Raw genomic sequence first — 15,841 nt, forward strand, 5'->3', positions numbered from 1 at the left:
GAGGGTTAAGTGACTTGCCCAGAGTCACAAGGAGCTGCCTGTGCCTGCAGTGGAAATTGAACCCAGTTCCCCAGGACCAAAGTTCACCACTCTAACCACTAGGCCACTCCTCCTTTTATGCTGCATTCTCGTTTTGGAACTCACTTCCTCTTCATATTCGTGCCGAGACTTCATTTAAGATTTTAAACCTGTGTTAAAGGTCTGGCTTTATGCAGAAGCCTTTGAAGCCACCTAAGCATGTTCCCCTATGTAAAGTGGACACTCATGTTCCCCCCTAGAAAGATGGACCCTAAGGTAAGTATGTATATACCATTTAGCTCTATTATTTTGCCCATCTACTTATTTTCCCTCCTACTCTTTGCTTTAATAGTGTGTTAGCTTTGCCAGTATATGCGATCTTTCCTATCCAAAGTATAGTTATTATTTATTGCATTTGTAAGGAAGCAAGTGTATTGCAATCATCATCTGTGTGCATTGATGGCAAAAGTTATATCCCGGGCCGGCCCGAGGCTGGAGCCAGGCTGGGGAGAAGGACTAGGCCACGCTCGTGAGAGGTGCTGCTGTTACACACTGGGGCTGTTTCAGAGTACTATCTCTTGGCTTAATGTCTCTTTAATCTAGTAGTCAGGCCAAAGTAATTTATGAATGATTTGACCTGATAATCTGTCAAAGCAGATGCCACTAATTTAAAGGTAAAAAAACTCACGATCTCTATATTATTTTAATTTTAATGCTACAATTAGTGGGGTAGGCAAGTGGAAGGATAGGCTTATTTTCAGAAACCTGGGGAACCTTTATTTTATGGAATGCATGGGAGAAAAAAAAACTTAAGCATTAAATGTACTCTTCAATGCATAGTGTAGTGCAATGTAATGTTGTTAATTAACTATTGGAGCAAGTTGTGTTTGAAAGCTTCTCTCCACCCCCCCCCCCCCCCCCCCCCCCCAAAAAAAAAAAAAAAAAATAGTGATCCTGTCATAAGGGCTTGAAATAAAATGAGGTTCTGTTTTGATCCTTTTAGAAACACTCTAGTCATGAATAATACTGCTGCATCTAAAGTCTAGATATAGCTTGGAACAGGTAAAACGAATTCCAGGGGAATATTTTTCAGAAGAGATTTGGTCATAAAAGGTGAACACTTAGTAGAAAACATCATTAGAAATGGTATGGCAACCATAAGAAATTGAAGTTTTAGCTAAAACTTTAAAAAACCATTTCCTGCTCCTCCCCTTTCAGGTTGCTTTCCTCAGCTCTAGCCTACATCAGTCTAAGTGCAGGGACAGGTGAGTGCATGCTGCTGGTCCATGTTCCTTTCTCCTTCTGCTGCTCATAGTCTTCCCAGCTCCTGCTTCTTCTGTAAACTTGGAATGCCCTCCCGCGGGAGGTGGTGGAAATGAAAACGGTAACAGAATTCAAACACGCGTGGGATAAACATAAAAGGAATCCTATTCAGAAGGAATGGATCCTAAGGAGCTTAGCCGAGATTGGGTGGCAGAGCCAGCCGTGGTGGGAGGCGAGGATAGTGCTGGGCAGACTTATACGGTCTGTGCCAGAGCCAGTGGTGGGAGGCGGGGCTGGTGGTTGGGAGGCGGGGATAGTGCTGGACAGACTTATACGGTCTGTGCCCTGAAGAGGACAGGTACAAATCAAAGTAGGGTATACACAAAAGTAGCACATATGAGTTTGTCTTGTTGGGCAGACTGGATGGACCATGCAGGTCTTTTTCTGCCGTCATTTACTATGTTACTATGTATCCCACATTATCCCACCTCTTTGCAGCTCAATGTGGCTTACAATACATCATGGGTACTGGAAATAGAAGTGATATACATTAGGTTTACAGAGGGTTTGTGCTACCATGGTGATGAATTACATGATGGTGTTAAAGCAAAAGACATTTAAGACAGTACTAGAAGTTCAAAAGATTATACAGTTACACATGTTGATCTTTGTGATATATCTTGTCGAAGAGATAGGGTTTTAATAGTTTGGCGGAAATTGGTCAGTTCATAGACCATTTTCAAGTTCTTCTATGAAATTGGTCAGTTCATAGACCGTTTCCAAGTTCTTTCATCTTCCACCTTCTATATTTTTATGTAGTTGTAAACCGCTGTGACCTCTAGTTAGCTATAGTGGTATAGCAAATTTTGATAAACCATAAACCACTGTACTAGAAATTCTTAAGGAAATGCCCAGCCATGTGTCTATGAGCTGAAGCGTAACGGGCTTATGCAGCAAGACAATGACGCCAGAAGAGGTGCTGTGAGGACTTCGAGAGCAGGAGAGCTCGTCATTTGTAAGTTATTGCTGGGAAATTGCTTTTAAAACTTGGGAAAGGTTGACTTCGAGTTAAATAGGTTATCTCTGTGTCTTTATTTTTAAGTAGAGTAATTTAAAAATAAAGACACAGAGATAACCTATTTAACTATTTAGCAAATGAAGTCAAAGGAATGTTTTTTTTTCTTTGTATAACATTAAAAGTCTCTATTACAGTTCCATAGGCTAAGCAGTTAAGGGATTATTCTACAGTTTACCATAGCATCAGTGTAGAGAAGAGCTGATAGTCATAGAAAACCCACTTTAGAGGTTAACTTTAGTTTGCAGCAAAGTTTAGCTTCCATAGTATAAAACCCTTTTCCCCCAACATTCTGCCATAACCTACAGAATTAACAGATAGCTTCTAGAAGGCACAACAAGGCCTAGTTTATTCATCATTCTCACCCTCCCTCCCTAATTCCTGCCCACCCCTAGCACAACTTTTCATTTACAGTCTTAATTTATAGTCAGTTATTCTACAGCAGCTAGACTCATTCAGTAAAGCAAATATGAAAGTGCGAAACCCCTACGAGAAAAGCTACACTGGCTCCCACTCAAAGAACGCATCACGTTCAAATATGTACCCTAGTTCACAAAATCATTCATGGAGAAGCCCCAGCCTACATGTCAGACCTGATAGACTTACCACCCAGGAATGCTAAAAAATCATCCCACATATTCCTCAATCTTCACTTCCCCAACTGTAAAGGTCTAAAATACAAACTAACGCATGCGTCAACCTTCTCCTACTTGAGCACACAATTCTGGAACGAGCTGCCACGCAGCTTGAAAATGATCTACGAATTAACTTCCGCAAACTACTAAAGACTCATCTCTGTAACAAGGCATACCACAAAGATCAACAAATGTGAATCCCTACACATATATCCAGAATTGTCTTACAACATTTGCTTGTTATTCTACTATCATGTTTCATCACTATCATAGTACCCAAGATCCTTATGTTATACTAAATGTATATTCTCCTATACATTTCCATCATTCCTGATGTATTGTAAGCCACATTGAGTCTGCAAAGAGGTGGGAAAATGTGGGATACAAATGCAATAAATAAATAAATAATTAGGATAACAAGAGAGAACTCCTCTTACAGACTTATAATTACATTTCATTACTTTCTGAGAAGCAAACACTAAATAAATCACACAATATACTATATAATTTAAAGGCTCCTTTATATTAGTTTACTATCCCTAGTGCCTTAATGTTTTAAATGATTAAACAACTCAATAATACTAAGATGCAGACAGCAATCCAGCAACAAGAGAGGTGCTATCCAGTCTTTTGCATAGTGTCACATGTTATGATTATCTCCCAGTCGGCAAGAGGTTATATGTGTGCATGATACAAAGAGCTTCTAGCGCACAGAAAACAAGTCTGTTCTCTTGAGGCTAGAGTAGCAAACTTGGAGGAGCTGAGGGAGACGCAGATGTACACAGATGAGACCTACAGGGACATTGTAGAGAAGTACCACATCCAGTTTGAAAAGCCCTGTGCTAACGGAGGAGGGAGGTCTCCTAAAAGGAGAGCATCACCCTGGTGAAGTAGGATGTACTCCTGTAGACAGTACCTACCCATCAGGGGATGCACTATCCTTTCACATTGAAGATATGTCTCCAAGAACTTCTACCCAAGTGGGAAGGCTTAGAACAGCTGTTGTAGTTGGTGATTCGATCATTAGATATGTAAATAGCTGGTACAAAGGTGGTGGACCTCATGCATACTGCAGAACAGGAGCCAGCTGTCTTGTTAAATGTGGGTACCAATGATATAGGAAAATGTGGGAGGGAGGTTCTGGAAGCTAAATTTATGCTCATAGGTAGAAAGCTGATGTTCAGATCCTTCAAGGTAACATTTTGGGAAATGCTCTATGTTCCACCCCAGGACCCAGAGGCAGGCAAAGCTCCAAAGTCTCAATGGGTTGGTTGAGACGGTGTAGAGATGAGGGATTTAGATTTGTTAGGAACTGGGCAACATTCAAGGAAAGAGAGAGCCTGTTCTGAAAGGATGGCCTCCACCTTAACCAAGATGGAACCAGGCTGCAGGCACTAACTTTTAAAAAGGAGATAGAGCAGCTTTTAAACTAAAATGAAAGGGGGGGGGGGGGGGGGGGGTTGACAGCTGCCCAGGAGTGCATGATTTGGTGTAGAGTATCCACAGGTTTAAATATGGGGAAAGAAATCCACGAGTGTTGAATTAGGAAGCAGGGTAAAGGATGCACATTATCCCGTCAACTATTAAGCAGCTTGTAGATGCAAGGAAAACACACATTTCGAAGTGCCCGTATACAAATGCTAGAAGTCTAAAAAAAAAATAAGATGGGAGAGAGAAAGTATACAGTACTAAATGATATGGGAAATATATTAGGCATCTCAGAGACTTGGTGGAAGGAGGACAATCAACAGGGACACTCCATTACAGAATAATGCAATGGCTTAACATGGTGTGTAGGATGGTGTCTTTGGAAAAACTCAAATCTCTTGTTACATGATTCATGAGAACTGAGTATGAATGGGTGACCCTATTTGACTAAGTAGCTCTCAGTCTTACCAACTTTACAGCTCACTTGGAGCAAGCAGGGTGCTTGCTGCTCAGTTGGGTGGAGAGTTAAGACAAAAACTGTTGTTCCACGTCTAAAATACAATTGTGAGCTATGCTCTAGCAAATGTGAATGAGACTTATGTTGGGCTGAGTAAAAGTCTGCATAAAAAAATAATGTGTCATACTAACCACTTTCAAAGAAGCAAGACATGATTATGGTGTAACTGATATACCTAAAGCAATAGTTATTTTCGATTACTCAAGTTAATAAGTGATTTTGTTTAAAAATATGTAATTTATAATCAGGCTTAAGTTTTAAACTAGGGAAGCAGCCAATATGAATAGAATCTATGCACAAATGTCACCTTCAATTTAGACAGCAGATGTTATAAATAATACAACTGCTCAGCCATTGGCTTACGTTCAAATGAGATGCCCCTTGCAAAAGGGTAAATTAGGCCTTACCTGCTAATTTGCTTTCCTTTAGTCCCTCCAGACCGGCCCAGAATGTGACTGATGGGTTGTGCACGCCTTCCAGCAGGTGGAGACTGAGAAAAAACTGTGACTCTAGCGAGCCAATAAGAGCCCTTGCCAGCCAGAGAAAGATCCAGTAATAGAGTACCAAAGCAGAAGGAAAGTACCACCTAATCTGTGCATCCAAAAAAACCTGAGCAGCCACCGGCACATTGCCAACAAAGGGTGAGTGCCTGAAAACATCAGTTTTCTTTCTTTCTTTCTTTCTCTTTTTTTAATAGAGAAATAAACTAGCAACACAGCTCCAAAAGAACCGACAACGAACTTCTGAAAACTCAGATATCTGAAGGGAGGGATCTGGGCCAGTCCGGAGGAACTAAAGGAAAGCAAATTAGCAGGTAAGGCCTAATTTACCTTTCCTAGCGTCCCTCCGGACCGGTCCAGAATGTGACTGATGGGAACAAAGCAGTGAAATTATGGGAGGGACCCTAACAGCCCTGCCGACAACACGCGCGCTCCAAAATCAACCGAGCGACGACTGAGAATGTCCAAAAGGGTAGTGCTTAGAAAAGGAATGCAAGGACGACCAGGTCGCCGCCCTACAAATGTCCTCTGGAGGAACCAGACAACGGTCTGCCCACAAAGCTGCCTGACCTCTCGTAGAATGAGCTTTGACATGGTCTGGAACCGTTTCCCCCGGAAATAAGATAGGCCGAAGCAATCATCTCCTTGAGCCAACGAGAAATTGTGGGTTAGAGAGGTCATGAGCCCCTTACCGCGCACCGCCAATCAAAAGAAACAACCGATCAGATCTCCAAAAGACCTCCGTAGATTTAATATAGTGCTTCAACACCCACTTGACGTCCAAACACTTCAAAACTCCGCTGCTCCAGGCAAAACAACTGGCTGAGAAACATGAAACCGAGATACCACCTTGGGAAGAAAGGATGGCACCGGCCGCAAAACTACACGATCTGGACAGAACTCCAAAAAAAGGAGACCTTCACGACAAAGCCTGCAACTTCGAAACTCGCCTGGCTGACGCGACGGCCACCAGAGTTAAATCCTTCAAAGAACAGGACGACAAAGGCTGAAAGGGAGGCTTAGTAAGAACCGATAGCACCAAATTCAGATCCCACGAAGGAAACGCACATGGCAATGGGGGACGAAGAAGATTAACTCCTTTGAGGAAACGCACCACATCCGGATGAGTAGCTAACGACTTCCCTTGGATAGGACCGCGAAAACATGACAAAGCCGCAATCTGCACTTTAAGGGAAGACAACGCCAAACCTTTGTCAAACCCCGCTGCAAAAATCCAAAATCTGCGACACCGAAGCCACCAGAGGAGAAAGAGAATACTCCTAACACCAAAGATCCTCCAAGTACGCACATAATTCAAAGAAGTGGAACGCCGGCGGGAACGCAGCATAGTAGCAATAACCTGAGCAGAATAACCTTTCATTGCTAACCTAGCCCTCTCAAGAGCCAAGCCATCAGACAGAATCGACCCGGATCCGGATGAGCGACCGGACCCTGCGACAAAAGATCTGGAGTGACCGAAATCCTGAGGGAAGATCCACCAGAAGACGTCAAAGGTCGGCATACCACGGCCTCCAAGGCCAATCCGGCGCCACCAGAATGAGACGACCCTCGTGAGCCTCTACCTTCTGCAGCAGACGTCCTATCAGAGGCCAAGGAGGAAACGCACACACTAGCCCGTCCGGCCAGGATTGAAGAAGAGCGTCCACCCCGTGTGCTTTGGGATCTCTGCAATGACTGTAGAACTGAGGAAGCTTTGCATTGACTGCGGACGCAAACAGATCCATCTTGGAAGCCTCCCAACGATCTACCAACAGACGAAACACCACTTCGCTTAACGACCATTCTCCGGGATCGAGGAGGTGACAACTGAGAAAATCTGCCTGAACGTTGAGAGCTCCTGCTACATGAGCCGCTGACAGAGCCACCAGGTTGACTTCCGCCCATTGCAGAAGCCACGACGCTTCTCGCTCCAACGTAGACTCCTCGTCCCTCCTTGCCGATTGATGTATGACACCGCCGTGGCATTGTCTGACATTATTCGCACTGCCTGCCCTCTCAGCAGATGACAAAACCTCTGGAGCGCTATACGGATGGTTCTGGTTTCCAATAGATTGTTTGAACAGCTGGTCTCTGGAAGAGACCAGAGACCTTGAACAATTGGCCCCTGACAGTCAGCACCCCAGCCTTGAAGACTGGCATCCGTCGTTACTACAATCCAGCTGGGCTGCTCCAGAGGTGAACCCTTGGTTAAATTGGCTCTCCGAAGCCACCATCTCAGACTGGCCCTGACTTGCAACGAAAGTGGCAGATGGTGATAAAGCGACCCGGTCTGGGACAACCACCTGGAAAGAAGGGACCTCTACAAAGGCCGCATGTGAGCCCTGGCCCAGGGCACCGTCTCTACTGCTGCCGCCATCAAGCCCAGAATCTGAAGATAATCTCTTGCCGACGGACTTGGACATCTGTAAGAAGATTCAAATCTGAGCTTGCAACCTGAGCATGCGAGCCGGAAGGGAGAAACACAAGGCCGAGCCTCGTATCGAAGAGGACTCCAGATATTCTAAGGACTGAGAGGGATGAAGATGACTCTTCTGCAGATTGACTACCCACCGAGGGAGCGTAAGCAACTCGACTACCCGAGGCCGGCACCTGAACACTCTCGTGGAAAGACTTTGCCCGAATCAGCCATCGTCCAAATAAGGGTGGACTAAAACACCTCTGTTCTGACACCTGCCGCTACCACCACCATGATCTTGGTAAACGTGCGGGGAGCCGTAGCTAGTCCAAAAGGAAGGGCCCGAAACTGAAAATGATGGCCTAGAATCGCGAAACGAAGAAACCTCTGATGTGCCGGGACGAATTGGAATGTGAAAATTAGGCTTCTGTAGATCTAGCGAAGTCAGGAACTCTCCAGCCCGCACCGCAACAATGACAGACCGAAGAGTTTCCATCCGGAAAGAGGGCACCTTGAGAGCTCGATTGACCGCCTTGAGATCTAAAATGGGACAGAAAGACTCGTCCTTGGGCACCAGAAAATAGATGGAGTAATGGCCCTGACCTCTCTCTGCCGACGGCACCGGACAATCGCTCGAAGATCCAGAAGCTTGCGCAGCCTTGATGCGAGACCGACAAGGCGATTGAAGGAAAGCATCTGACAAGGGACGAGCAAACTCTAATGCGTACCCGTCTCGAATAACCTCTAGAACCCACTGATCTGAGGTAATTTGGGCCCACCTCTCTTGAATTGAGCCAACCCGAGCGCCTACCTGGACCAGAGGCTGAGCCCGCACACATTCATTGCTGCGAATTGGAAGAGAAGGGAAGGGAACCTCCTGTCCCCCGACCTCCTCGACGACCTCATCAGAAAGGACTGAGTTCTTTGGGCAAATCTAGACCGAGGGCCTTGAAAACCTCTGGTTAACCAAAATCGACGAAAATCATGCCCTCTGCCACGGGCGGAAAAAGAACCGCGGCAGAACCTCTAGGCTGATCCTCCGGTAACCTCGGAACTTTAGCCTCACTTAGGCTATTCACCAGCTTGTCTAACTCCTCCCCAAACAAAAAGGAGCCCTTAAAGGGCAATTTACTCAGTTTGGACAGACGCCGCATCCGCTGACCAACCACGAAGCCAAAGAGTACGGCGAGCCACAACTGAAAAAGCCATAGACTTTGAAGAGGCCCGAAGCAAATCATACATAGCATCTGCCAAAACGCGGAAGCCATCTCCAGCTTAGCCACATCGTGATCCATGGCCGAAATATCATCCGAAGGACGGTCCAAAATCTGCTCAGACCACCGGAAACTCGCTCGTGCGACCAAGGAACTACAGATGGCGGCCTGCACTGCCAGAGCTGAAACATCAAAAACATTCTTTAACAGGGATTCAATCTTGCAATCCTGGGGGTCCCACAGTGCTGTGCCACCATCTACTGGCACTGTGTTCCGCTTAGTCACCGCAGAAACCACAGCATCCACTACCGGAGAACCTAAAGCTCTTTATCCGACTCAGGAACAGGGTAAAGCCTGCCCATGGCTCTAGCCAGCCGAAAACCAGAATCCGGATGCTCCCACTGAGCCTGGATAATATCCCTTATGTCTTGATGCATGGGGAAAGGGCTTGTCGGCCCTGCGAATTCCCTTTATCAGCATATCCACCTTCCTAGGCTCAACCACAGTACTATCTGGTCATCACAACGGAGCGTAGAGGAAACCTGAGAAATAAGCTCCTGAAGGTTATCCTATGAAATATTCTGACCACCGAAGGATCCTCCCCCAAGGGAAGGGAATCACCCTCATCTACTGCCCTGAGTAAAATCCTCCGAAAAAATCTCCTCAGGGAAGCTGACCTCCTCTGCTAAAACTGGAGCTCTTGATTAGGATCAAGGAGTCCTCCTGCTCTGCCTGCACGGACTGTCTGACTGACTCTCTTTTAAGGCACAGCACAGCCTTCCAGCGAACTCTGTGCTGGAGGTACAGCAGGAGCTGATTGATGCAATAAAATGCCTGATACATTTGAAGTACAAACTGCGGAGGAATCCAGCAGGTTGAAGCCTGCTGAAAAGAAGGCAGAGAGGCCCTAGGGCATAAGGCCCAGCAAGATCCAAGATGGCGGGTGTTCCCGCCAAAATCGGCAACGAGGGAGCGGGAGACACGACCGCAACACGGGAACCCGAATCGCCCTCCCCACGCCTGTGGCACCGAAGCCGGCGATTTAGCTGGTCCTACACCCTGCCTCCTCAAAAATCTCATTCGCCATACAAAACTTACAGACTCCGCTTGAACCGAGATCCCGACGCTGTCAGACGGAGCAGCGCCGCAAGCGCTTCCGACATCACGAACAGCTGATCGCAAAAACAAGCAACAGCCCCCGAAAACGAAAGTAAAGAGCTACTTGGCAGAAAATACCAACAGAGCTGCCCTGCTTGCTCAAACAGACACACTCACAGAAGTGCTGGCAATCACAGAGCCCAAAGCCAGGATTCGTTTTTTTTTTTTTTTTTTTTTTTTTTTTAACTCTCACTTTTTGAAAGAGCAGCTGCCTCTCCCTGCCTCTACAGTTCTCCAACACAAAGAGCTGGAGGAAATTCACAGGAGTCAGCCTGTTCCAGACAACAGACTGCTACTTAAAGCATCTCAACATCAATATTATGCTTATCAGGGAGGAACAGGGGGGAGGGACATCGCACCCCCCGGGGCAAAGAGACCCCCACGGACCTCAGCCCCAAATAAGCAGATTTTTTTTTTTCAATCCAAATGCACAGGAGAAACTGAACCTTTTACCAGAAAAAATGACAATAGAGAAAAGAGAAAGAATGAGACTGAAGGACTCACCACCTTCCACCTGCTGGAGACTGAGATTACTGGATCATTCTCTGGCTCGCAAGGGCTCTTTATTGGCTCGCTAGAGTCACAGTTTTTTCTCAGTCTCCACCTGCCGGAAAGCGTGCACAACCCATCAGTCACATTCTGGGCCGGTCCGGAGGGACGCTAAGAAATTTTGTGGAGGGCTGATCATGCTGGTAGTGGTAGTGGCTGCAGGTAGTGGCAGCGATGGAAGAGAAGCAACCCCTGTTCCTTACACCCACCTGCCACCCTCCAATGTTAAATAAGGGGACAGCTTGATTAAAATAACTTTTAAATGACTTCCTGCTCTGCCCTAACTAGCTCTCTCTAGTAGAAGTACTGTCTCCCAACTTTTGGAGAAGTGCATAACATATAGTAACATAGTAGATGACGGCAGAAAAAGACCTGCACAGTCCATCTAGTCTGCCCAACAAGATAAACTCATATGTGCTACTTCTTGTGTATACCTTACCTTGATTTGTATCTGCCATTTTCAGGACACAGACCGTAGAAGTCTTGCCCAGAACTAGCCCCACCACCCAAACACCAGCCCCGTCTCCCAATCTCGGCTAAGAACCTCACTTCCTGCTGCAGAGCTGAAGTTGTGGTGCTAACAGCCCAAACCATTCATGGCTGTTATTACGAGACTCAGGCGTGGCAGTGGAAGGGGCCATTCCCCACCCTCTGGGACAGAGTACTTTTATTAATTAAAACCAAGGGAGATGCACAGCACGTAAACCATGTTTGTTGTATTCTGCCCCCCCCCCCCCCAGCCCCCTGGCACTATAGAGGATGCTTGGGTAATTTACACCAGCATGCTCAGCAAGGGCATTTTCCTTAATGAGTAACCTTGAGTATGCTGGAGTTGGAATCCAATGTGTTGTTAGCTAAACCGACTATGGTATAGATAGTAGGATTACACTTACTCCTTTGTGGCATTCTCAGTGCTGGCTTCTGGGGTGCAACAGGAGGGACAGGGTTGTTTTCAACCAGTGAGCTGCAGAAGGTCATTGATGATGGCTTTGTTTGTCAACATACACAGTTGTGGCCTCCTGGCCTTGTATCAGGGAAAAACTGTGGTAGTTGACTATTCTGCAAATCATCCAGAATTTCTGCCAAATTATCCAGCTCACTACCAGGCTATATTCAAACACACAAAAAAGAAAAGCACAATTTGCATTTCAGAGCATGCAGCCATCATAATGTACCTCTACAGCAACAACCTAGAGCAAAGGTTCTCAGCTCCAACCTTGGGACATGCCCAGCCAGTCTCGTTTTGATGATAGCCACAATGAACATACATGAGACAGATTTGCATGAATTGCACATTGCCTCCACTGTGTGAGATACATCCAAATCCAAATAAATAAATACTCATTGTGAAAACCATCAACTGACTGGGTAGGTCTGAAGGCCTGGGTTACGAACCACTGGCCTAAAGTAAGGAGATGGTGCACACCAACTCCTCCTATTCTCAGTAACACATTCAGTAATGGACATTAAGACATTTATGTTCAATCCCATTGCAATATCAGGAATACAGATGAAAATCAAATACACCTGTACAAGGCTACAGCACATAGCCAGTTCTTAAACTGCACATGAAAATCACATGCTGGACCAAAACCTGATTACAAAATTCCATAAAGCTTTAGAAACAACTGAATAGCAAGTTCAACATTTCTATAAGAACCCCTACAAGGCCCTAGTATCTTTAGCCTTTCTTCATAGGGGAGCCATTCCCCTTTATTATTTTATCTTATCTTTTCAAATTCTGCTATATTTTTTTTTGAGATGCTGTGACAGAATTACATACGATATGCTACTTACAATGTCAACACAATATACATTAAAACATCTTAACAGCATAGGGTGTAAGTGGAGGTGGAACATACAGACAGATAAGATGAAATAACAGGAGTTTGAAAATTAGGGTGAAAAAATTGCACATGGAGTTAGAAAAGGTACATGAAAATCTCAGGCAGACCGAGTGTAGATATCTAGGACCATGTTTTCCACTGAGTTTTTCCCCCCAAAAGACAAATTGTTTTCAGAAACTGCCTTCTTATGTGTCTGTATCTACCTATCTATCTATCTATCTATCTATCTATCTATCTATATATATATATATATATATATATTAGGGCTGAACATTAACGTGTTAATAACTTGATTAACATGTTAAAAGAAATTAACGTGATTAACGGCCTCAACCTTACGCTTCTTGCTGGGCCCACTATCTCACCAGGATTGCATGATTCTTTTTGTTTGGCTCTCCTCCCGCCTTCCATCATCTAGCAATGCCAGTCTTTCTCCTTCATTAACTCACTTTGTCATGGCTCCTCCTCTCTTCCCTTTTCCACCTGCATACAGGTGCATGCCCTATGCGTACCACTGCAGGTTCTTGACAGTTCCACCTCCCTAACAGGAAGTTACATCAGAGGGAGTGAGTGAGACCAGAAGAGCCTACAGTGGAATGTGTAAGGTAGTATTGCATGCACCTGCCTTCTATTTTCTGTTGTTGTTACTGCCGCAGCGCTGGAAAGCAGACTCAAGAAGCAGCAATCCAGATGAGGAGCCAGGACAGGGTAAGTAACAAGACGGGAGAGAGACCAGCAACGCTGGATAGCGATGGAATAGGGATGGGGAGTAAGATGGACAATGATGACAGAGGTGGAAGGGGGCAGGAGGGAAAAGACAGGCAATGCTGCCTGGGAGCATCAGTGGCCATTGCAACAACGGGGGCATATCTTTGATAAGCACTCCTATTGGTGATCTGGTAGCCATGGAACAGCAGCTAGCGGAAGAGGATTCAACCAAGTTTGCTCTATACGCTCCCATAATTTGCCCACTTATGCATCCAAGCCGCTAAAATGCGAAGGTGGGCAGCTTGATAATATGCCCAAAACCAAGGAACTCCCATCCCGCCCCTTCGCACAGCGGTTGGTACATCACCTCCCTACGGACCCGCGGGGGGTCTCCTCTATTCAGATAAAGGAAAAGACTCTCTGCTGCAACCCCCTGAAGAACTTATCAGGCATCGAAATAGGGAGCGCCATAAATAAGTAGAAAATCATTTTGACCGCTGCAATACGGCCCAGCAATGAGATCGTGAGGCCCTCCCAACGTTCAAGTTCCAAAAAAAAGCTCTTTAAGTTTCCCAGGAAAATTTGCAGCATAAAGATCCACAGACTTTTTCATTAGTGTAACCCCCAAATATCTAATACCTGTGGATGCCCACTTAAAGGGAAGTCCCTCTTTAATCTAACCACGTGATCTTCTAGAACCGACACATTTAAGGCTTCTGACTTGTTCAGATTGATTTTGAAACCTGATAATTCACCATATTCTTTAAGGGCTAAAGTCAAGGCAGGAAAAGAGATCATTGGATCCGAGAGAGTTAGCAAAAGATCATCCGCGAACAAAAGCAATTTAGTTTCAAATTCTCCGTGCCGAATGCCCTGAATCTCTGGATGGGTGCGAATACACTCCGCCAATGGCTCAACCACAAGGGCAAAAAGAAGAGGCGAGAGAGCACAGCCCTGCCTTGTGCCCCAAAACAAAGGAATGAGGGCGATCTCCCGCCATTAACAGGAACCGAAGCACAGGGAGCCCTGTAGATAAGGTGTAACCAATGCAAAAATGAACCATCTATTCCAACCCGCTGCAACACCTCAAACATATATGGCCAATGCACACAATCAAACGCCTTCTCCGCATCTAGTGATAGAATACATAAAGGCACCCTGCCGACTCAGCATGATACATAAGATGCAAGGTGCGGCGTATATTGTCAAAAGTTTGACGTCCGTGAACGAAATCTGCCTGATCCTCATGGATCAGTTGGGGTAGGTAATTGCTGCAAGCGATTAGCCAAGATCTTAGTAAAGATTTTGTAATCTACCCCCAAGAGGGAGATCAGACGGTAAGAACTACACAACTGTGGATTCTTTACCCCCGGCTTGAGGATTGTAATGGTCGCCAGATTCCAGGATGGAGGAATATCCTGACCTCAGTGAAAGAACAAAAAACCCGCAAGAGCATGGGGGCCAACCAACCCACCAAAAATCTTGTAAAACTTATTAGTGAGCCATCTGGCCCCGGCGCTTTTGCTGGCGACAGAGTTCGTATAGCCCGGAGAATTTCATCTAACTCAACAGGCCTAGAGAGCTGGTGTTGCGCTACCACTCCAAGTCTAGGCAATTGAAGGCGGTCCAAAAAACCCGATATATCCGCCTATGACGGAGCAATATCCGATGTATAAAGTAGTTCGTAAAATTGTTGAAAAAGTCGTTGCATGCGCGAGGGGTCAAAAGTCAATGTCCCAGCCTCATCCCTCAGGCACACAATATGATTACGGATAGATTGGTTGCTTAGTTTATGAGCCAAAAAGCCTACTGGCCTTATTGCCAAATTCAAAATGAACCTGACGACTCGTTGAAGTTGCTCTGACAACACATCAAACTGTAAATCGTGTAATTCCAGCCTAAGTTTACAGGATTGCTCCTGCAGCTGAGCCGACAGACGCCGAACACTGCTGCAGCTGTCTCTTCCACTGCTAACGAGCGCGTACGCAAAGAACTTTCCTGCTGACTCTTTACTCTCTGCACGTGTCCGTAACGAATAAGATGACCCCCGAAGCACCGCTTTTAAACCATCCCAGAGAATTCCCAGTGAGACCTCCCCATTATCATTAAAATGGAGGTAACCTTTAATATGTCGTTCAATCTGAAATATATGTGACATATCCGTAAGCAGGGAATCATCCATCCTCCACTCCAGGGGAGCTTTTGGAGGTCCTGCCAACCAATTTGCAACCACACAGGACTGTGGTCCGACCATGTTCGTGTCTCAATCCTGATATCGCGAAGACCATGGGAATGTCCCTCTCTCCCAACCACAGATCAATACGCGAGAATGATTATGGACGGGGGAAAAATAAGTATACTCCCTTCGGGTAGGATTGGCCGGTCGCCAGAAGTCTATCAACTGCCATCTCTCTAAAAAGGCCGAAACGCCTCACAATCTCACAACGCATAGTGTACTCCCCGAGTAGAATTAACTAAATTAGGGTCGATTGTCAAATTAAATCTCCTCCCAC

General features: G+C 45.7%; 1 protein-coding gene across 1 annotated transcript in view; it reads right to left on the reverse strand.

The window, feature by feature from the left end:
* The window catches only part of NCOA2 (nuclear receptor coactivator 2), a 470,775-nt gene that overhangs the window by 137,834 nt on the left and 317,100 nt on the right, over positions 1 to 15,841 (reverse strand). Inside the window, 3 exon segments of the mRNA XM_030215383.1 lie at positions 11,667 to 11,730; positions 11,732 to 11,785; positions 11,788 to 11,880. Coding sequence (XP_030071243.1) covers positions 11,667 to 11,730; positions 11,732 to 11,785; positions 11,788 to 11,880 — 211 coding nt within the window.

The sequence above is a fragment of the Microcaecilia unicolor genome, chromosome 1 (assembly GCF_901765095.1).
Source record: "Microcaecilia unicolor chromosome 1, aMicUni1.1, whole genome shotgun sequence".
Classification (NCBI taxonomy): domain Eukaryota; kingdom Metazoa; phylum Chordata; class Amphibia; order Gymnophiona; family Siphonopidae; genus Microcaecilia; species Microcaecilia unicolor.